Source organism: Oryza sativa, chromosome 2 (genome assembly GCF_034140825.1).
Source record: "Oryza sativa Japonica Group chromosome 2, ASM3414082v1".
Lineage (NCBI taxonomy): Eukaryota > Viridiplantae > Streptophyta > Magnoliopsida > Poales > Poaceae > Oryza > Oryza sativa.
This window is the reverse complement of record NC_089036.1, coordinates 25,672,119-25,692,459: the sequence shown is the minus strand read 5'-3', so window position 1 is coordinate 25,692,459 and position 20,341 is coordinate 25,672,119. Positions and strand designations below refer to the sequence as shown.

Here is a 20,341-nt window from a genome sequence, read left to right as displayed (position 1 = left end):
CATCAATTTTACATTATTGATTTTTTTATTTTTTTATTAATAGTTAAAGTTAAAAATGTTTGATTTATTATTATGTTAAAATGTTTATATTTTAGAACGGATGAAGTAATTATTCATGACCAGACTAAATAATTACTTTGCTTTGACTTAAAGAGCCTGGTGCCTGCAACTCGATGTCGATCGATCATTAAAAAGGTCTTAATTGGGCATATACATAGAGCTATCTAACTAATTGAGCACGCACGCACGTTATCCTATCGTGCTCACGTACTGTATGTACCAAATTGACAGATTGTGAATTATCTGCATATGTGTACAATACTGTGCAAATGTCACTGGGAGTCTGTGACACTGGAGCAGAACAACGTGCGAAAAGTAGTACCTCTCTCTTAAAAAATGCTGGAGGTAATATTACTCGTATTACCGTAGCATGGCAGAAAGTTATTTCCGGATTACTCTCTCCGTACAATAAAAAACCAATCTAGTACTAAATATGATACATCATAATATAATGAATTTGAACATACATCTGTCCAGATTAATTGTAATAGAATATATCACATCTAGTCCTAAATTTTTTTTTAGATGGAGGGAGTATGTAGATATATCTCGACCAATGGCAGTATGGTCGTTCTAGATTGTGGCGTCCGGAGCAGTACGTTGCTGAGCACACTACAAAGTACAAATTACCAAACTCTAACTAGGCCTATAATACTATTTATCGTAGATTTTTTCTATCTCTATCATACTATTTAGTTCCATAAGATCTTACTAGATTATAGGCATGCAGTATCTCAATTGACAAGAGTATTATTTAAAATAAGGTGGATTAAAATTTTTGTGAATAATTTCACTCAAATTTTTAAAAGTCAATTAAATTTTATCAAAATTATTATTATTGGCTCTAGTTTATGCAACATAGTGTAAATGCTATATTAAAAATATGTAATTTTGAAAATCTTATAGGATCCCAATCCTATAATATTATAAGGAAAAAAACAATATCAACACTAATTACTACCTCTATTCTATGGGCCTGTTCACTTTGATGAAAAAAAAAACCTTACACTATGCCAAAATTTTGACAACTTACCAAAATTTTAGCAGGTTTTCTTATATAGTTACCAAAATTTGGCAGCAAACTAAATATAGCTATTTTTTTGGTAACTTACCAAAATTTGGTAAGGTTGAAAATGACATCAAAGTGAACAGTCCCTATAATAAAAGCAACATAGTATAGTATGGGACACATGCTATTACTGTGAATTTAGATAAGGGTATGTTCGGATTCGTAGTACTAAAATATGTCCCATTCTATATTATGTTGTTATATTATAGGACGGGGGAGTACCTTGGTTCATTGTGGTCTCATTGTCATGACTACTAGCTAGGTTTCGGCGTGTTTAGTTGTTTAGGTGTAAAAATTTTGAATTATACGGACACACATTTGAAGTATTAAACGTAAACTAATAACAAAACAAATTACATATTTCGTCTGTAAACTATGAGACGAATTTATTAAGCCTAATTAATTCGTCATTAGCAAATATTTACTGTAGCACCACATTGTCAAATCATGGAGAAAAAGGCTTAAAAGATTCGTCTCGTAATTTATACGCAATCTATGTAACCTATGTAATTAGTTATTTTCTATATCTATGCATGTGTCTAACATTTGATGTGACGGGTGAAAAGTTTTTACGTGTGATCTAAACATGGGCTGACGACATCTGAGTAGTTGAGTCTGTCGATCAACAAGCATATGCTAGAGGTGTGTTTAGTTGAGGAAATAAAAAATTTTGGGTGTTACATCGGACGTTTAACTGGATGTCGGAAGGGGTTTTCGGACACGAATGAAAAAACTAATTTCATAACTCGCCTGGAAACCGCGAGACGAATCTTTTGAGCCTAATTAACCCGTCATTAGCACATGTGGGTTACTGTAGCACTTATAGCTAATCATGGACTAATTAGACTCAAAAGATTCGTCTCGCGATTTCCTCCCAAACTGTGTAATTAGTTTTTTCATTTATCTATATATAATGCTTCATGCATGTGTCCAAAGATTCGATGTGATATTTTTAGGAAAAAATTTTGAAAACTAAACGGGGCCTAGGTAGGCTGAGCTCGGCTCTGATCGACACTCTGCCCCCGTGGGGGCGATAGATCGAGTAAACATTAAACAATGATGCACATACACACTTCGAGAAACCTCACTGTTGCATATACGCACGCCCCCCCGCACTGTACACGCGCTGCTCAACTCAACTGCAGATCACACAACGAAAAACAACTAATAAGAAGATTTTTAGTGGCTGCACACTGCATCGCGGCGCGCACGGCCGGTGACAGCGCCATCGCCCGGCTCGTCGCGCGCGCCGGCCCGGGCCAAAACACGGACCACACACCCCCACACACTGTGCTCACGCGTCTCCCCGGCCGCCTCCAAGTGTCGCCTTTTGCCGCCCCCGCGCGCTAGCCGTACATGCAACCCGCAACCAACCAACCAACCAAGCCCCCTCGAGGTCGCCTCGCCAACGGGATACCACCGGCCAACTCCCGCGAGCTCTCTATATAAGCCTAGCTTGCCTTGCTCCTCCTCGCATCCACCCCCAAGCTCGCGCTCAACCAAACACACTACAGCTAGCTTATAGCTAAGCTGTGTGTGCTAGCTCGATCGGTAGTAACAACGTCCCAGGCAGCCATGCCGGCCATCGCGGATTGCGCGGCCGACCCGCCGCTGGCGGACAGCTACTACACGCTGCTCCGCCTCGGCGGGGACGACGACGACGACGCGTGCACGAAGGTGACCACGACGCCGCAGCCCGTGTCGGAGTGCGAGCTCCCGATGATCGACGTCGGTTGCCTGACGGCGCCGACCGGCGCCGCCGCCGCCGCCGCCGTGGGGCAGCAGCATCAAGCCGAGGAGAGGGCGGCCTGCGCGGCGGCCATCGCGGCGGCGGCCGCGGAGTGGGGGTTCTTCCAGGTGGTGAACCACGGCGTCGCGCAGGAGCTCCTGGAGGCGATGCGCCGGGAGCAGGCGCGGCTGTTCCGCCTCCCGTTCGAGGCCAAGTCCAGCGCCGGCCTCCTCAACGACTCCTACCGCTGGGGCACCCCGACCGCCACCTCGCTCCGCCAGCTCTCCTGGTCGGAGGCCTTCCACCTCCCGCTCGCCGGCATCTCCGGCAAATCCTGCAACTACGGCGACCTCACCTCCCTCAGGTACGTACATACTCCACGTGTATACACCATCATGCTATAAAAAATAAACTTATAGCTACTCCCTCCGTATTCGTAAAGAAAGTCGTTTTAAACAAGCGACACGGTCTCTAAAACACAATTTTGATTTCTTATTTCTATAAAAGTTATTTATTGAAAAATGATGTCTGTATATTTTAATTCAAGTATTTTTCAAGACAAATCTATTCATATAATTTTACATTTTCAAACTCAACAACTTGAGTTATTCATAATTTATATTCTCAAAGTTTGACTTAAACATTATTTTAAACGACTTTCTTTACATCGACGGAGAGAGTATATATCTAAAATTAAAAATTTACATGGACGAAGAGAGTATATATCTAGAATTAAAATTTTATTTTTTTTATATTACGGAGGAATTACACGTGCTAGTTAGCTCGCTCGTCAGTCAGTCAGTCAGTCGACACTTCGACGTGTGTAGTGCACGCGTGATTCAGATTCTTCCATGTTCTATCTATAGCGCTAATTAAGCTGACCGGTATTTGCAAAGTACATAAGAATAATGATGAAAAGTGTTCTTTGGTCTCGCGTAACTAAATGAATTTATTCGATCGATCGGGACGTACATCGGGTTATATGATTGCGACATGGTGGATTAATTAGTGCGGCGGAATAAGAACCGGGTGAAAAGGAAATATCACTTTAATTACGGTGTGGTTAATAATAAGCTCGCCTAGCAAAATCACTCTTTCGAATGATGTGTCTTGATCATGAAGTACGTAGTTCGAGAGCTGCTGGGGTTCTCTCTAATTCGCATCTAATGATGTAAAAAAAGATAATAAAGCTGTGCTTCTGCTTAGTTTTTTTCTCTTTTTTAAAAAGCGGGATGCAAAATGGTCATCCAAGTACCATGAACACTTACCTTTTTAAGAGACAGCATGAGTTACACTTTATTTTTCTTCAATTACGTAAAAATATGCGTGCACGCACCACTAGCACCGTATCCATATATATACAACGCACTTACCCACCCATGAGTCGACGAGTTTATCTCTTTATCGTACGTCTAAAGATTAAAAAACATTAGTTTTGTATTAAAAACATACTCACCTATATGTAACATTTGATTATTTATGATCACTATGATTTAATCCTTACAAATTGAAACACGTGGTACACTCTAATTAAACTGGTACTTTAGTTGTAGGAAGTTATCAAAAGTCAACAACACAAAAATACGGTCCGCTTTTCAGGAGCTCTTTAGTTATGGGTAAACAATTTGTACAGTACGGAGGGGAAACATGTGTACATATGAAATATAAAACCATTTGTTACCACCGTTAATCCACCTTTTTTTATGTTTACCTTGATCCAACAAAAGAAATATTCCAGGACCTAACATATATTAGAATAGAGAGGGTTTCAGGTCGGCAAAACAACACAGTACACTGATTTCGCAACTAACACCATCTAGTTGCCGTGTGGGGGCGGCGCAGGGACGTGACGCGGGAGGTGGCGGACGCGATGTCGAGGCTGGCCAGGGCGCTGGCGCGCGTGCTGGCGGAGAGCCTCCTGGGCCACGCCGCCGGCGAGCGATTCCCGGAGGGGTGCGACGACGCGACGTGCTTCCTCCGGCTGAACCGCTACCCGCCGTGCCCCTTCCCACCGGACGACGCCTTCGGCCTGGTCCCGCACACCGACAGCGACTTCCTCACCGTGCTCTGCCAGGACCACGTCGGCGGCCTGCAGCTCATGAAGGGCTCCCGCTGGGTCGCCGTCAAGCCCATCCCCGGCGCCCTCATCGTCAACATCGGAGACCTTTTTCAGGTACACCCATTAACTCCAACGTTGTATAAACATCTCAACACAAATCCCTAAATACCATATATGCATAATGGTACTAAGATGGAAGAGAGAAAACAAAAGAGAAAAAGAGGATGAGTCACCCCCTCATAAAGAGAAAAATATGGCGCTGATTGGATGAAAAGTGCATGAAACAAATAGTTTTCTTGTATTGGAGCTAGTATATTAGAGATAATGTGTAGTATATTTTACCTCCTAATAATTAATTAGTTGATGATGTGGATAATATTAAGGGTGACAATCATCCCTACTATAAAACTTGCTGTTACACCTAATCATGCATACCACTCGTGCTATATATAGTGCTATATACCCAATCAACAACTACTCCATATTCTACGAAGCTTTGCACGGGAGAGGAGAAAAAAATGTGCATAATTATTTTGGACAAGGCGAGTACAATACAGGCTCTCGTGGCTGGCCGGCCGGCTGGCTGGCTGGCTGGCTGCGGCCGGCAATGCTTTCCAACCTGTAGAGTCAAAGCCTGCATCTGCCTATGGTAGGTGGTTTGTCTGTCTGCGTGAAAAAGTACAGATTCCGTGAACATATTCCGGGCCTCCGGCTCTCCAAAAGGCGGACGTTGCAGCGTCACGCTTTGCGTACTTGTGCTTGTGGGCATGTCGTGCCTATCTATCAGCAGCCTTGCCTGCGTGTATCGCTGTACCGCCGCTAGCGAAAAAAAAAAAAGGCTGCGGATTCCGCTATGATCAAGGGACAGAAAAACATCGTGCAAAAGGGCTAGTAGAATGGAAAGATCGACTTGTCAGTTACACTCACATGGTACATTTGCGACTTTTGCTAGGGAACTTGATCGGTCACGATAACATAGTACTACTACTATTGTACTACTATATCGTGCTATAACTAGAGTCTAAAAGAAATCTCTCAATCTATGCCTATGCCCAACAACACGTTCTAAGAAAATATCTACGTTAGTCAGAAAATAGTACATAAATCTAAAGCATATACTTACATCTTGGGAGGACCAAATTATAACAGTTTAGGCACCATTTGAATGTGATAAGCTTAAGCTTATTACAGCACGAAAATGTAGTGGATGATTAAAGCATGATTAATTACTAAGTATTAACCATTGTAAACTTATTTTTTAAAAAAAAAATCTATATATTTTTTTTCATGAAACATACAAATGTGAATCATTAAATTAAGCATCAGTGGACAGTGTATGCGAGGCCGTACTAAACTTATACTCTACCACGTTGAACCAAATTAGGGCGGTTCAATTCAATTCCTGACGTTTTTCCGACTCTACTTCTATTTTGAAGGCGTGGAGCAACAACAGGTACAAGAGCGTGGAGCACAGGGTGATGACGAACGCGACGACGGAGAGATACTCCGTCGCCTACTTCCTCTGCCCGTCGTACGACTCGCCCATCGGCACGTGCAGGGAGCCTTCCCCTTACAAGGCGTTCACCTTCGGGGAGTACAGGCGAAGGGTGCAGGAAGACGTCAAGAAGACGGGGAAGAAGACTGGCCTCAGTAATTTCCTCGTATGAGGCGCACACAAATTCAGTGGCCGGCCAGTTTCAGTTCCGTTCTGTGTATCATCAGTAAATGTACAATTATTAATGACTAAGAGTGCAGTACATTAATTAATTAATTAATTAGTTTATTGTAGCTTAGTTTGACGGTGTACAAGTACTGGTAGGAGATTGCCGGTATATATGTACGTAGGAAATAAGATAAGGGATCCATGTACAGTTTATGTACGGCCTTCGATCCCTTGTCCTTTGGTTTGAATTATGATGTTTCTTAAACGTGCTGTATGTATGTTGATGAATAACTAGTATTTCTTTAGATTTGTAAGAAATTTGATGTACTTGCATTTTATACATAGCTTTGCACTATAGTCTATAGAAGAGCATTCCAAGGGTCATCTCAGGCTTGCGGCCCGGATTGCTATGGCCTCAAGCACGGGATGGGCCTGACACAAATGCTCAAATCTTGAAACTTTATAGGGCCTGAGGTCTTTCAGCAAATGTCGCAGTGGGCCCCTTGTACAGCCTGCACTGTTCGTCTCACTAAACTAGTACTAGCAAAAGGAAAAAGTACACCGTAGGTCCCTCAACTTGTCATCGAATTACAAAATCGTCTCCCAACCGCAAAACGGGATACCACGCATCCCCTAACTTACAAAGCCAGTGCAAACTAAGTCCCTCAACGGTTTTGATTCCGGTTTTGACCGACATGGCAACTGACTCAGCGTGGGACCCACATGGGTCCCACATGTCAGCCTCTACTTCCCCACCTCTCTTCCTCTCTCCTCCCCTTTCCATGTCAGCCTCTCCTTCCCCTCCTCTCCCTTCCTCTCTTTCTCTCTCTCTCTCATCTCCCTGGGTAGGCCGCCCAGCAGGGGGGGAGGAGGAGGTCCGACGGTCGGCGGCGCGGTGGCGGACGATGACGACAATGGTGGCCAGCGCGCGCAGCTCCTCCCCCGCCGCCCGTTGGCCCGCGCGCGAGGAACTCACCAAGGGGCAGCACAACGACGAGCAGCGAAGGGAGATGACCGGCGGTGAGGCTCGGCCAGATGCAGCTAGAGCAGCTCCTCCCCGCCGGCACCGCCCAGTTCCTCCCCACCGCCGGCGCCGCCCAGCTCTTCCGCACCCACCGTACTCGTCACCCGTGGAAAGGGGAGGAGAGAGGAAGAGAGGTGGAGAGATGAGGGGAAGTAGAGGCTGACATGTGGGACCCACGTGGGTCCCACGCTAAGTCAGCTGTCACGTCGGTCAAAACCGCCGAAAGATCTAGTTTGCACTGGTTATGTAAGTTAGAGGATGCGTTGTATCCGGTTTTACGGTTGGGGACGATTTTGTAATTCTATGACAGGTTAGGGGACCTTCGGTGTATTTTTTTCCTAGCAAAATGTCCATCGAATAAACACCATTGGAATTGGCGATGAAATAACGTCGCTTGAGTTTTTGCGTACGAATCATAAACACAGCTTGAATGAGACCCATGGTGAATTCTGCAGTAGGGGTTTCCAATACATTTAGCAGGCCATCTCAAATAGTCCAACGTGCTAAACATAGCCATGGGAAAAATTCTATCAAATAGAAACGGAAATTTCACATGGCAGTTATCCTTATTTTATCCGCCGAATATTCACAAACAGTCAACACGAGGCAACGAGATTCAACCACGCCACAAGCATGGAGATCATGGAGCATTCGCTATTTTCACTATCTTCACGCCAGCTTCAACCACGCCAGCTCTAGGAGCCCTAAAGCAGAAGCATTCGCTATTTTCACTATCTTTTTACAGCAAAGCGTTCACTAATTTGAAGCAGCAAGCAACGAACGGTTGCTTCTCCTTGGGCAATTCATGGGAAGAAGGCAGGCACAAATACCTCGCCTTTCTTGGCAGATTGCGTGCTGAATCAATGGCATTCGCGTAGCTCCATCTCGCTCTTAATTATAAAACCTATTCAAATCGACAGTTTTTTGCTTGTCCAATTCCCATCACCTAGTTCCTCTCAAATTATACATCTAAGTAGTGTGACGCGAAATAAACGTAAAAGTCGCGCATTTTTCAGTGAGTGGATATGCTTCGCATGCACCGCCCTGGTCTTGGCATGCTACGGCTGCCCTGCCCTGTATTGGCATGTAGCCTTGCCGGCGGCGGCGGCGGAGGGCAGCGGCGGAACATACAGGCCGACTCATCTTCATCCGCGAGGACATGGAGAAAGCCGGAAGCCGGGTGGATAAAGCTCAACTTCGATGGGTCGTCTAAGCACGCGACCAAGATCGCGAGCATCGGCGGCGTGTACCGCGACCACGAGGGCGCATTCGTGCTCGGCTACGCGGAGCGGATCGGCAGAGCGACGAGCTCCGTCGCGGAGCTCGCGGCGCTCAGGCGCGGCCTCGAGCTGGTGGTGCGGAACGGGTGGCGGCGCGTCTGGGCGGAGGGCGACTCCAAGACGGTGGTCGACGTGGTGTGCGACCGCGCCAACGTGCGGTCGGAGGAGGACCTGAGACAGTGCAGGGAGATCGCCGCGCTGCTCCCGCTGATCGATGACATGGCCGTGTCACACGTGTACCGCAGCGGGAACAAGGTGGCGCACGGCTTCGCCAGGCTCGGACACAAGGCGGTGCGCCCGCGGGTGTGGCGCGCCGCGCCGCCCGAGGAGGTGCTCCGGTTCCTCCAACAAGACGCCGATCAACGATAAAAAAAGGAGAAAAAAAACTGACTACCGCCCCGCGAGTTGTGAGATCAACCGTGTAGAGGCTGACTTTTGTTGATCTGTACAGGATCTGTATCTGTATATAATTTCGACTCGTAAAACGGACGCTTGGTAATTGGTATCCTATAAACGAAGAAAGCTCGGAGTGTAGGCATAAAAGTTGAACCACGTGTAAGACAGTAAGTGTTTCGGCGACGACGTCGTCGCCGTGTCCTGCCAGACCACCGAGACCGCCCGGCTCTCGGCGTCGTAGCACGCGATCTTCCCGGGCACGCTGAAGAACAGCACGCCGTGCCGCCCCGCCTCCCCGGGCCCCCGCACGACGTGCAGCGGCGCGCCTCCCCACGAGAAGTGCTCCAGCGTCACCCTCGCCACGCGCGCGCCGTCGTCGTCGCCGGGGTCGTAGAGCTCCTTAACCCGCGTCAGGTCGACGCGGTACAGCACCGTCCACTCCCCCTCCTCGTCGTCGCGCATCTCCAGCACGTCGAAGCAGGCGGCCCGCCTCTCCTCGTCGGTGTACCCGATCACCTGCAGCCGGCCGCCGGACTCGCCGACGTAGGCGTACACCCACCCGGCGTGGAACCAGCCCTCGGACCGCAGCCTCGGCGGCAGCGGCATCTCGCTCAGCTCCCCGCTGTCGATGGCGAAGCGGAGGAGGCGAGGCGACAGCATCGCCCACACCAGCGAGCCGTTCCAGAAGACGCCACGCGGGTGGCGGAGCCCCGCGAACGGGCTGCGGCGGCAGCGGCCGTCGTACCGGACCGCCGTGCGCCAAGAACGTGTCCGGGAGGAGTAGACGCGGATGCCGTCGTGCCCGCGCGCGACGATCCTGTACTGGTGCCGCGACTTCAACGGGTCGTAGGCGAGGTTCAGATATTGGCCGGCGCCACCGGCGCCGGCCGGGACGTCAACCTCGAAGAATTCCATGGTTTCCGGGTTGCAGACGTAGTGCCGTGCTCTGTACACGCCAAGCTCGCCGTCGATGCGTCGACGGCGGCGGCAGAGGAGAAGCCCGTGGCAGGAGCTGGTGACGTAGGTCTCGGAGTTAGCCGTGTCGGCGGTGGTCGGGATGAACGAGAGGTCGGGGCTGGAATAGCCTCGGAGGAGGGGGTTGTAGCTGAACGTCTCGTGGATCTCGTCGTTGAGGAAGAAGCCGGCGATGACGGGGTGACCGGCGTTGGTGCGCAGGAGGTTTGTGTGCATGAAGAGGTGTTCCGACGTCAAGGCGTGCCATTGCTTGCACACGACTCGCGCGCGGACGAGCTCCTTGGGCGGTAGCCGTGTCAGGATGTTGGCTATGATCTCATCGGGGAATGTCATCTTCCTTACCATTTGGAGCAGAATTGGTACGAGAAGAGGGATCAGGGATGCGCTTGGTTGAAGCTACATACTATATACTGGGGTACTCCATATTGTCTCTGTTCAGGTCAATCCAAAAGTGTAAACGTACGAGCCTACGAGGTCATCTCCTCTAGTCACGAACAAGGGTAAATTGAGATAGTCGATCGGGACCGTCGAGCCGGTCGAGGTGGGCTCTTCCCTAGCGATCACGATACTTCCTATTTGGAGTTGGCAATTCTTGGTTACCACGTCGCCGGATAAATCAGAGTGCCACACAGCTGAGCTATTTTGGCCAACACTGCGATGAGTGAACACTGAACAAGTCTTACCGTTTGGCCTAATTACTCACTTCGCCTTGGAGTACATTATTCTGTACGCGAGACATCCAGCTTGTGAATTGTGTGATAGAGACAATTCACCGAGTGCAACTGCGCTGCTCGCGCGCCGAGGGAGCCTGCGACCATGGCGTTTCCAGTTCCCAACTTGTGAGGTGACCGATGGGGATGAAAATCCTTGCGATTTCAAGAAGGGAACACGGCAAAAGTACAAGCTGATTCGGAATTGGGACGTGAGTAGCTTTCTCAGCGGATAAGTTGACTTTGGTTCCCTCATATATATATATATATATATATATATATGTCCAATCTAATTCATATCCTGTAACCACAATACCAGATATCCTAACTCTCCAATTATTGAAATCAGTGTAATTTGACTCCCTCAACGGATTTGAGAGTGGTTTTTTTTTTTTCTGACGTGGCACGTTGACCCGCTCTAACCGGCTACGTCATCATACAGGTCCCACGTGTCAGTGTCACATTCTCTCCTCCTTTTCTCATTTCCCGACACGATGCACCTAGCACGACAATGGTTGTGTCCTCCACCAAGGCACCGTCGACACCCTCCGCTGCTCTCTCGCCTCCGCAAGTTCTCCATCAACTCTGTGGATGCGCTCTGGCGCCACTTCCGAGCAGGTGAAGCAGCAGCCAGCCAGCTCCCGCGTGAGAAGGTGGCGGAGCCCGTCGGCCTCTTCACCTTCCTGCTGTCATCAACCATGGAAGCGTTACCCATCTTCATGCAGGAACAGGAGATCCTGGCCAAGGAGATATCGTTGGGCATATACAGCATGACATCATCCACGGTGGTGTTCCTTCCGTTCCAACTGGCGCTGACCGTGGAGTTCACAGTGGTGGTGTACTGGATGGCGGGGCTTCGAAGCAAAACGTTCGGGTATTTTGTGGTGCTAGTGTGGCTGATGTTGTACAAGGTGAACTCGGAGGGGATTGCGGTGAAGAGATACGTCGGGTGACGAGCAGCGAAGGACGGACAGAGGGGATTGCGGCGAGATATGCGCGGAGGAGATTGCGATCGGCTCAGGGGCTTTGACGAGCCCCCTTCCCTCGAGGCCGCGCCGCCGTCGCTCCGCCTCAAGCCGTGCCGCCACTGCGCCTCATTGACGACGAGCCATAGATCCGCGTTGAGGCCGCGTCCCTCGTTACGCCTCAAGGCTGCCGCTCCGTCTCGAAGGGCACCATCGCTGAGCCTCGAGGCCACCACTCCGCCTCGGGCACGACATCATTACTTCGGGCATAGAAAGATCGACTAGCTCGCATTCGCACTGCATGTGACTCTGGCGGCATCAGCCGCCACACAAGTTCACGGAGCACAATGAAGGGATGGGGTTGCTGCGCAAACTCACTGGGTGGAGCCCCATCAGGGAGCCCTCTTCTCAGCCATCACTGCCACTCAGCCTCCTCGGTGAGAGATGGCTTTGCCTTAGGCCACGCCCATATCTGCCAAAGCCACTGACCACCCTCCCCGCTCTAGCTCGTCGGTGTCGCTGTCGTGCAAGCCACGAGAGAGTTAGTAGAGAGAGAGGAGAAAGGGGAGGAACGGTCCCTGCCCCATTCGTCCCACGCATTATTTTTATTATCGTTGTTATTGTAACGTCACATGAGACTTGAAGACAACTTTAATTTAACAAGTCGACGCCATGATCAGCGAAAACTACCTTTATAACCATTAGGGAGTCATTTTGCACCGATTTCCATGTAGAGGGTTCAAAATATCTGGTATTTTGGTTAAGGGGTATGAATGAGATTGTACGTGTAATTGAGGGAGTCGACTTATTCCTTTCTCAGCTTAAAATTTCGGCCCAAAAATATCTACCCACACTATGCAATGGGCCAAACATTTACAATAGAGGAGCCCAACCACACCGAGCCCACCGTAGACGCGACCTGTCGTCTTCTTCATTTGCGCAAGAAGACCATATGCCATAAGCCCATAAGGGCAATGAAGCCGTGCTCTACAATGGAGCGGTTCAAGTGGGTGCCGGCGGAGCTCCGGCAACCTCCGGCGAAGATCATTGCCATCGAAAGTACGCAAGTGTTTTTGACGCAAAATACAGCATTTAGCGCCTAGTTGTAAGTATTTGTCACGTATATCCTGCCATCCTGATATCCACCAAACAAAGAGCCCAAAAACGGCCCTTTTCTTCTCAAACAAAACTGAACTTGTTACACGGCAAACAAGCCTGCGGTGTACGGATAAAAGTCGAACCAAGCGTAGCGGAAGAACCGAGGTTGTGGCGGCGCGGCATCTTCCCAGACCACCGAAATCGCCTGGTCCTCCATGCCGTAAGCCATGATCTTGCCCGGAATTCCGAAGAGCAGCAAGCTACCGTGCTCGGCGACGTGCAGCGGCCAGAGATCCAGGCAGTCGACTAGCCTAGCGCGGCGCGGCCAGATCAGGTGGTGCTTCCGCGTTTTCCGCTGTATATCCGGGTACAACTCCTTCATGCGCGTGAGGTCGACGCGGTACAGCACGCGCCACTCGCGGCAGTCTCCCGCCATCCCCACCACGTCGAAGCGGGCGGCGAGCTTCTCCTCCTCCGTGTAGCCGATCATCCGGAGGTGGCCCCGGCCGGCACCAGCTGACTCCCCGACCCCGAGGTAACCGCAGATCCAGCGATTCTCCGGCTGCAGATGCCTCGCCGGCGGCATCGGCAGGCTGCTCAGCTCTCCTTCCCCGTCGTCGACGGCGAAGCGGAGCAGGGAGCGCGAGCGCGATGTCACCCACACCAGCGAGCCGTTCCAGTGCACGCCCCGGGAGTGGTGGATCCCCGCGAACGGGTTGCTGCCGCGCTCGTAACGGAGCGCCGCCCTCCATGACCGAGCCTGGGAGGAGTACACGTGGACGCCGGCGAGCCCCAGCGCGACGACCTTGTACACCGGCGACCTGGACGGGTCGTAAGCCAGGTTCAGGTGGCGCCCGCGGCCGTCCGGCGGCGTGGGTATCTCGACGAACCTCTTGGTGGCCGGGTTGCAGACGTAGTAGCAGCACCAGCGCGCCCCGGAGGCGACGCTGCTATCCATCGGCCGGCGGCAGAGGAGCAGCCCGTTGCACGAGCTGGTGACGTTGATCTTGCGCGGGACGGTGGAGCCGCTCTCCGGGACGAACGAGAGGTCGGGAGCAGCGGGATGCGTGGCGCTACTGTCGCGTAGAGGATTGTAGCTGAACTTCTTGTGGAGCTCGTTGCTGAGGAAGAAGCCGGCAACGGAGTGGCCGTCTCTGCTCCTCGAGAAGTTTGTGTGCATGAAATGGTGCTCCGATGTCACGGCATGCCATTGCTTGCAGACGAGCCGCATACGAGCGGCATTCTTTGGAGGAAGCCAGGCGAGGATGTTGGCGATGATATCGTCGGAGAATAATATCGCCTCCCCTGCCATTTGAGAGTTGACACAGGGCTGCAAGAAGCCCAATTAAGAACTCAAGAGGGACCCGAAAAGAGATGAAGAGGATGTTGTTCTTTAATCAAAGCACTTTGTATATGTGATTAAGAGGAACATTTTTTTTATTAGAGGATGTTGTTCTTATCCGGCTGGCCGGCTCGCAAAATTCCTTGCTGATATCGATAACTTAGATCGGAGCTCGCTCTCACGTGGAATCACCTGACAGCGTCCTTGTTTTTATTTGTGGTGAAATAAAATATGCAAAGTAGCGAATTTATGTGAAGAAGAACTTTAAATCCTTAAAAAATTGTGAAGTGATATATTACATATTAACCTATCTTGTGATTTTTTTTGGAATTTTTTCATAATCATGTAGGTGGCATGCAAGAAACGGGTGGACTTCTAGGTTAATATGTAATATATCACTTCACAAACATGCAAGTTCAAATTCGACTTGTACAAGTTGTAACAAAAATAACAAATCTGACTGTGAATATACGTATACTAGTTAGAGTTTGATTTGTTATTTTTGTTACAACTTATAGAAGTCGAATTTTAACTTGTATGTTTGTGAAGTGATATATTACATATTAACCTATCTTGTGATTTTTTTTTAGAATTTTTTCATAATTATTTAGGTGGTATGCAAGAAACGGGTGACGTCCACCATCCTCGAAGATCTCGGTGTTGTCGGAGACGTCTCCGCTGACAACGGCTGAACAACTCTTCAAGCTAAAGCCTGATAAACTCATTTTGGACCAATGGTGAAAGGAACACGCCGATTAACTGATGAAACGATCGTAAGCACACAGATTCATCACGTATGCCAATTCATTAATGCTGAAATGTGGAACCTTACATGACAGCAGCTTGCAAATACCCAACAACTAACTAAGCTGGAGCATGTATCCAGCGCGTACTTATTACTTATTCTAAGCAAGGATAATCGAAAGCAACTCAACTAGCCTGTAAGCCAAGAACAGAAGCTCGTCATGAACAACAGACAAAGGAGAACACGCGACTACAATCTCTGCAGATACACAGCCGACGAGCAATGCGACTGCAGAGACAGCGGGGCTAGCATGCACTAGCAGACCTTCTTGCAGAAGCACTTGCGCTCGAGGCCGTGCGACTTGCACTCGCCGTCGGGGAAGCTCTCCGTCCTGCACACGTTGGCGCAGTTGTTGCTGCTCACGCACATGCCCTTGAACCTGTGGCTCTGCGACAGGCAGTGCCTCGCCTCCGCCACCTTGGTCGTCCCCATCTCTGCACACACAACCACACAACCATCACACATTGCACTGCATCCGTGCATGCAAAAAATTGCTTAACGCAGCCAATGTAGTGCTCGACGAGGAGCACGTACCTGTGGCGACGAGGATGGCCAGGAGGAGGAAGGCGGACGCGACCATGCGACGAGACGGAGCCATCTGTACCGGCGACTCGAACTGCGCTCACTGATGAGTGATGAGGCTGCTACTTTGCTACTGCCACCGGTGCTGTGCTAGCTCTTGGTTGATGGGCAACGGATGGACGGGAGGGGTTTATATAGGGCAACCCAGATAATAAAGACGAGAACAAATTAATGTTTAAGCTGCGATGATCCAAAACTATAGAGTGATTCACATGTTGCTAAGCTGGTAGCTCACCGCCCCTAATGCATTGTGGACCAAAAAAAAGAAATTCTAACAATTCGAGATTCTACTGGAGCAACAGTACAAAACGCCACCGGCCCAATGGGCAGCGGCCACTCCGGCTCTGCCAATCTGACGTGTACCTCGAGCTCGAAGTGGGCAGCATAGTGCTACTCCTTTTATCTTTCACGGGCCACGCTTACCGCTGATGGCAAATTGTGGACTTTATCGGGTTGTTGCAACATTGCTCAAGAAACAGGGGAAGGGGGGGCTCGCACGCGCAACATGCTCGCTGAAATGCTGAGCTAGCCGGTCAGGCCGGGGCCCGTCCTATCGAGAGCATTCAGGGTACGGCTGATTCCAAACTGGTGGCTGGCAAGCCGCGGATCGGAGGTCGGAGGAGAGCAGCAGGAGCGCTCGTGACGAGATTGGGCCACGAGCTGAGCGCCCTGAGCCTGACCGATCGACAAGCAGGCGTGCGCCACGCGTGGACCGTCATCTTGGCCACGTTTGGGGTGGCAGATCGATCGATCGCACTCCATATCAAAGTTTCATCTAACCCGTTGTGGATGGGGTTGTCGTCATTCAACTTAAAACAGTTATCGCGGTAACCGTTTGTTTACCTGAAATCCATACGGTTACCGTAAAAATAATCGTGATTTTAGAAATTGAGAAGGTGTGATAACCTGCAAACCATGCTCCCGACGTGGGATTTTGTGCGCTGAGGAAGAAAAAGAGACGGTGAAGTAGTAAAACTAAACGAATTATTATACTATGTAACTTAAGTCACATGACTTTCAGCCACTGGTATTCTATATCTTGTTTGATTCTAAAATTACCAGATTTAAGTTATGGATCTTAATCCAAACTGAACGTGCTCGTGTTCCGTGCACAACACTGTCCGCTACTGCACATCAAATCCCCAGTGTGCCGACGCGTTTCGTCCATTCGAGTATACAAGGCGAACAGCAACACACGGCCCATAGGCTTTTGTCTCAAATCTCAATGCCCATCTGCTGCCGGAATAAGTTCATCTGAGATCCCTTAACTTGTCAACAAATCCGATTTTCATCCCTCATCCGGAAAACCAGACACAATAGGTCCCTCAACTATCAAAACCGGTGCAGATTAGGTCCCTCGGCGGTTTTGAGGACGGTTTTGGCTGACGTGGTGCCTATGTGGCTAATTTGACTCGGTTTTCATCTGACGTGGCATTGACGTGATGCTTACGTGCAATTCGATCCGGAAAAAATAATAAAACCCGTGGGACCAACATGTCAGTCTCACACAGAAAAGTTTACTTTAGACTCCTCAATTTATCTCCGAGTCTTAAAATTGAGGCCGATATGTGTTGTGTTCTACCGGGCCTGGACACTGCTGCATCTTCACGGTTGTCAAGAGCGACAACCAAGAGGCAAGAGCCCATATCGTTGAAAATGGGCAAGAGGACATCGTCTCGAAAGAAAAGGAATAAGTTCACTTAGGGTCCCTCTATTTGTCGCCTAGTCTGATTTTCGTCCCTTAAACGCAAAACCGGGTACAACCCGTCCCTCAACTTATGAAAACCGGGCAAACGAGGTCCCTCGACAGTTTTGAGGGCGGTTTTGGCTGACGTGGCGCCTACGTGGCTTGTTTGACTAGTTCTCCGTCCTACGTGGCATTGACGTGGCGCTTACGTGGCATTATATCTTGAAAAATTAATAAAAAAACATGGGACCACCTGTCAGATGCACACAAAAAATAATTTTAAAATAGCGGGGCCCACATGGGCCCACAAGTCAGATAATAAATATAGTGGGGCCCACATGGGCCCCACACGTATCTCCCTCTCTTCAACTCTCTCTCTCCCCTCTCCTCTCTCGCGGTGGAGAGGCAGCGGCGCTCGGCGTGCGGCGGCCGGCGGGAGAGGAAGGGGCGGCGGGAGGTGGCTCTAGCTGCCGCAGCCGTTGAGCCCACAGAGCGTCGGCGAGCGCGCAGAGGAGCGTCGACCCGGCGGCGGGGGGAGCGGCCGCGGCGTCGTTGTCCGCGGTAGCGCTGCCAAGGCAAGCGGAGCCGCTGGTGCGGTGGCTACTGCAGCCGGCCGACTTCCTCCACCGATGGGGCGTCGACATCCGCCGGGCTCCGTGGCCACAGGACGTCCCCATCCGCCGGGGGATGGGCCCCTCGCCGCCGCCCGTCTCTCCACTTGCCGACCCCCGAGCTCCTCCGCCTACGCCGTTGCCGGTCGCTGGATCTCCTCTATCCTCTACTCCAAGCCGTTGCCGGGTGGCCGGATCCCCTCCGAGCCTGGTCGATGGGGCCTCGCCTCATGCTGTTCGCTGGGGCACCGAGGACGGCGCTCGTCACCGGCCTTTGCTCCGCTCCACAGCTGGTCGCCACCGTCGACCTACGCCCGGCCGGGCGTGGTCCACTCTTGCGTCGTCACGGCGGGAGCGGGAGTGGCGGAGGACGGCGGGAGCAGCAACAAGGGAACCGTCTTACCCCGAGCGGCCACGGCGGGTTAGGGAGGTGGGTGGTGCCGCCGGTCGCCGGGCTGCGGCAGTGGCTGGGGTCATGTCGTCGCCTCGTCGGTGAGTGCCGGCGGGCGCGGGCTGCGAGGATGCGGTGGAACAGGGCGGTGGAGGAAAGGGGGGGAGAGAATGACATGTGGGGCCCACGTGGGCCCCACCTTTTTTATAATTTCTATGTGAAACTGACATGTGGGTCCCGCGAGGTTTATTTATTTTTCGGGTTGAAAATTGCCACGTAAGCGCTACGTCAATTCCACGTGGGACGGAGACCTAGTCAAACAAGCCACGTAGATGCCACGTCATCCAAAACCGCCTTCAAAACCGCTGAGGGACCTCGTTTGCCCGGTTTTCGTAAGTTGGGGGACGGGTCGTACCCGGTTTTGCGGTCGAGGGACGAAAATCGGACTGAGTGACAAATAGAGGGACCCAAAGTGAACTTATTCCGAAAGAAAATATGGAAAGATTAAGAAAGGGACGGCCTATCTTAGATAAGTTTTTAAAAACATTTGCAGAAATGCAAAAGCAGCGCCTAGATAAATTGCGATCGTACATATTTCATAGAGTATAAAGGCATCGAGCTTATGCTATCCTTTTGCTGTCCGTGTCACCTGGCACTTCAAAAGCTCAAAGTTTGCGGTGAAAGTGAGCGAACAGTTTACCATGTATTTACTGGCAAAGTGCCGAACCATCTAAGCTAAGAACGCTGGAAACAAAGGGGTGAATATGATATAGTGAGTTTCTCATTATTTGAAAGGGCCTTTCTTCAAAATATGTAGAAAATTATAAAAGCGTCATTTGATTATGGAAACCGACCAATCGATCGAGGTAGCTGCAATTTACTGACCATAATACGTGCCCCCACTAATCCTTTGTCGAGCTTTTTCTTCTTTGGGTTTTTCACGCGTTCGAATATGCGTTCTTTATACTCCTTGACGAGTTAACACCACCAAAGTCCTATTTCTTTCCTAGTGTTGCCGGCCTCTTTTACCACCACTGATGAAATTTGTAGTGCTAGTATAATTCAACTATGCAAATAGATGGCCTTTTTGTTAGCTAGAGTATATGCAAGTTGTCATGTTGGTCTGCCCTTTTTAACTTTTAAGTTGGCTTATTTCCTCTGCCGCTTGAGAATTGAGATCATCCAGAAGGCTAGCTAGTGTATGTGCCCTTTTCTTTGACATGGAGGACTTGGTAGTACCACTACTTTACAGTCAGGTTAATCACCAACAAATATGTTCACCCTCTTTTATACTTGTGGCACTTACATTCATAACCTAAGGTCATCGATGAAGGCCGCCTTTGCAATAGCTGCTATATATACACATGGAGCACCAAGCTAACAGTTTAGCAAATATATTACCAAACCACCCACAATATAAAAATAGACGATTAATGCGGTACCATATTCTGCACGCACACTGGCACACGACTAATTAACCGAAGATTCGATGCACACACACATTCGGAAAAGAACAGGAAAGGTCAACCCAAATCGCACCGCGCGCCAGCCAGTCCACCTCGCTAATTAACGTTCCACCAAAAGGCACGGACGAACCGGAGTCCACTGTATGGTGGAGTCACGCAACGGCAAATCAGATCGGCCACAACTCGAAAAAAATCGCTGATCGGCCACAACTCTTGCGCCTCCCACGCGCCGCGCGATTTTCGTTCAACGTTGTGTTAGATGTGGTGTGGTGGTGCTCTGACGAGCCGCGACCGCGACCCCCCGGTTGGTTAGGTCGTGACAAGGAGATAAAGCGGCCGAGCCGAGCCGAGCCGAGCACAACGAAATCCTCCGCGAAATGGCGGGTCCGCGCGGTGGTGGCGGTGGCCGTCGCTCGTGGCGTGGCACAC

At 50.1% G+C, this 20,341-nt stretch overlaps 4 protein-coding genes across 4 annotated transcripts; 1 reads left to right on the top strand and 3 right to left on the bottom strand.

Moving 5' to 3' along the window:
• Nucleotides 1-2,580: 2,580 nt before the first annotated feature.
• On the top strand, nucleotides 2,581-6,878 carry LOC9266251 (gibberellin 2-beta-dioxygenase 6-like). The gene is made up of 3 exons (XM_015768690.3): nucleotides 2,581-3,222; nucleotides 4,701-5,031; nucleotides 6,354-6,878. The coding sequence occupies exons 1-3, from the start codon at nucleotides 2,705-2,707 to the stop codon at nucleotides 6,582-6,584; spliced, it is 1,080 nt and encodes a 359-aa protein (XP_015624176.1). The 5' UTR covers nucleotides 2,581-2,704; the 3' UTR covers nucleotides 6,585-6,878.
• Nucleotides 6,879-8,043: 1,165 nt separating this feature from the next.
• On the bottom strand, nucleotides 8,044-10,693 carry LOC112937888 (F-box protein At5g07610). The gene has a single exon (XM_026023053.2). It carries the CDS (start codon nucleotides 10,598-10,600, stop codon nucleotides 9,392-9,394), a length of 1,209 nt encoding a protein of 402 aa, XP_025878838.1. The 5' UTR covers nucleotides 10,601-10,693; the 3' UTR covers nucleotides 8,044-9,391.
• A 2,337-nt stretch (nucleotides 10,694-13,030) lies between these two features.
• LOC4330053 (F-box protein At5g07610) lies at nucleotides 13,031-14,634 on the bottom strand. Its single transcript, XM_015769323.3, has one exon. It carries the CDS (start codon nucleotides 14,338-14,340, stop codon nucleotides 13,129-13,131), a length of 1,212 nt encoding a protein of 403 aa, XP_015624809.1. The 5' UTR covers nucleotides 14,341-14,634; the 3' UTR covers nucleotides 13,031-13,128.
• A 522-nt stretch (nucleotides 14,635-15,156) lies between these two features.
• Nucleotides 15,157-15,860, bottom strand: LOC4330051 (defensin-like protein CAL1). Its single transcript, XM_015768577.3, has 2 exons — nucleotides 15,710-15,860; nucleotides 15,157-15,609 (listed from the first exon to the last, which is right to left on the bottom strand). The coding sequence occupies exons 1-2, from the start codon at nucleotides 15,771-15,773 to the stop codon at nucleotides 15,431-15,433; spliced, it is 243 nt and encodes an 80-aa protein (XP_015624063.1). The 5' UTR covers nucleotides 15,774-15,860; the 3' UTR covers nucleotides 15,157-15,430.
• Nucleotides 15,861-20,341: the final 4,481 nt, after the last annotated feature.

Coding starts and splice junctions, on each gene's coding strand:
- LOC4330051 (XM_015768577.3), bottom strand. CDS start 15,773: ATGGCTCCGTCTCGTCGCATGGTCGCGTCCGCCTTCCTCCTCCTGGCC. Junction 15,610..15,709: donor GGCCATCCTCGTCGCCACAG/GTACGTGCTCCT, acceptor TTGTGTGTGCAG/AGATGGGGACGACCAAGGTG.
- LOC112937888 (XM_026023053.2), bottom strand. CDS start 10,600: ATGGTAAGGAAGATGACATTCCCCGATGAGATCATAGCCAACATCCTG.
- LOC4330053 (XM_015769323.3), bottom strand. CDS start 14,340: ATGGCAGGGGAGGCGATATTATTCTCCGACGATATCATCGCCAACATC.
- LOC9266251 (XM_015768690.3), top strand. CDS start 2,705: ATGCCGGCCATCGCGGATTGCGCGGCCGACCCGCCGCTGGCGGACAGC. Junction 3,223..4,700: donor GGCGACCTCACCTCCCTCAG/GTACGTACATAC, acceptor GGGGCGGCGCAG/GGACGTGACGCGGGAGGTGG. Junction 5,032..6,353: donor ACATCGGAGACCTTTTTCAG/GTACACCCATTA, acceptor TCTATTTTGAAG/GCGTGGAGCAACAACAGGTA.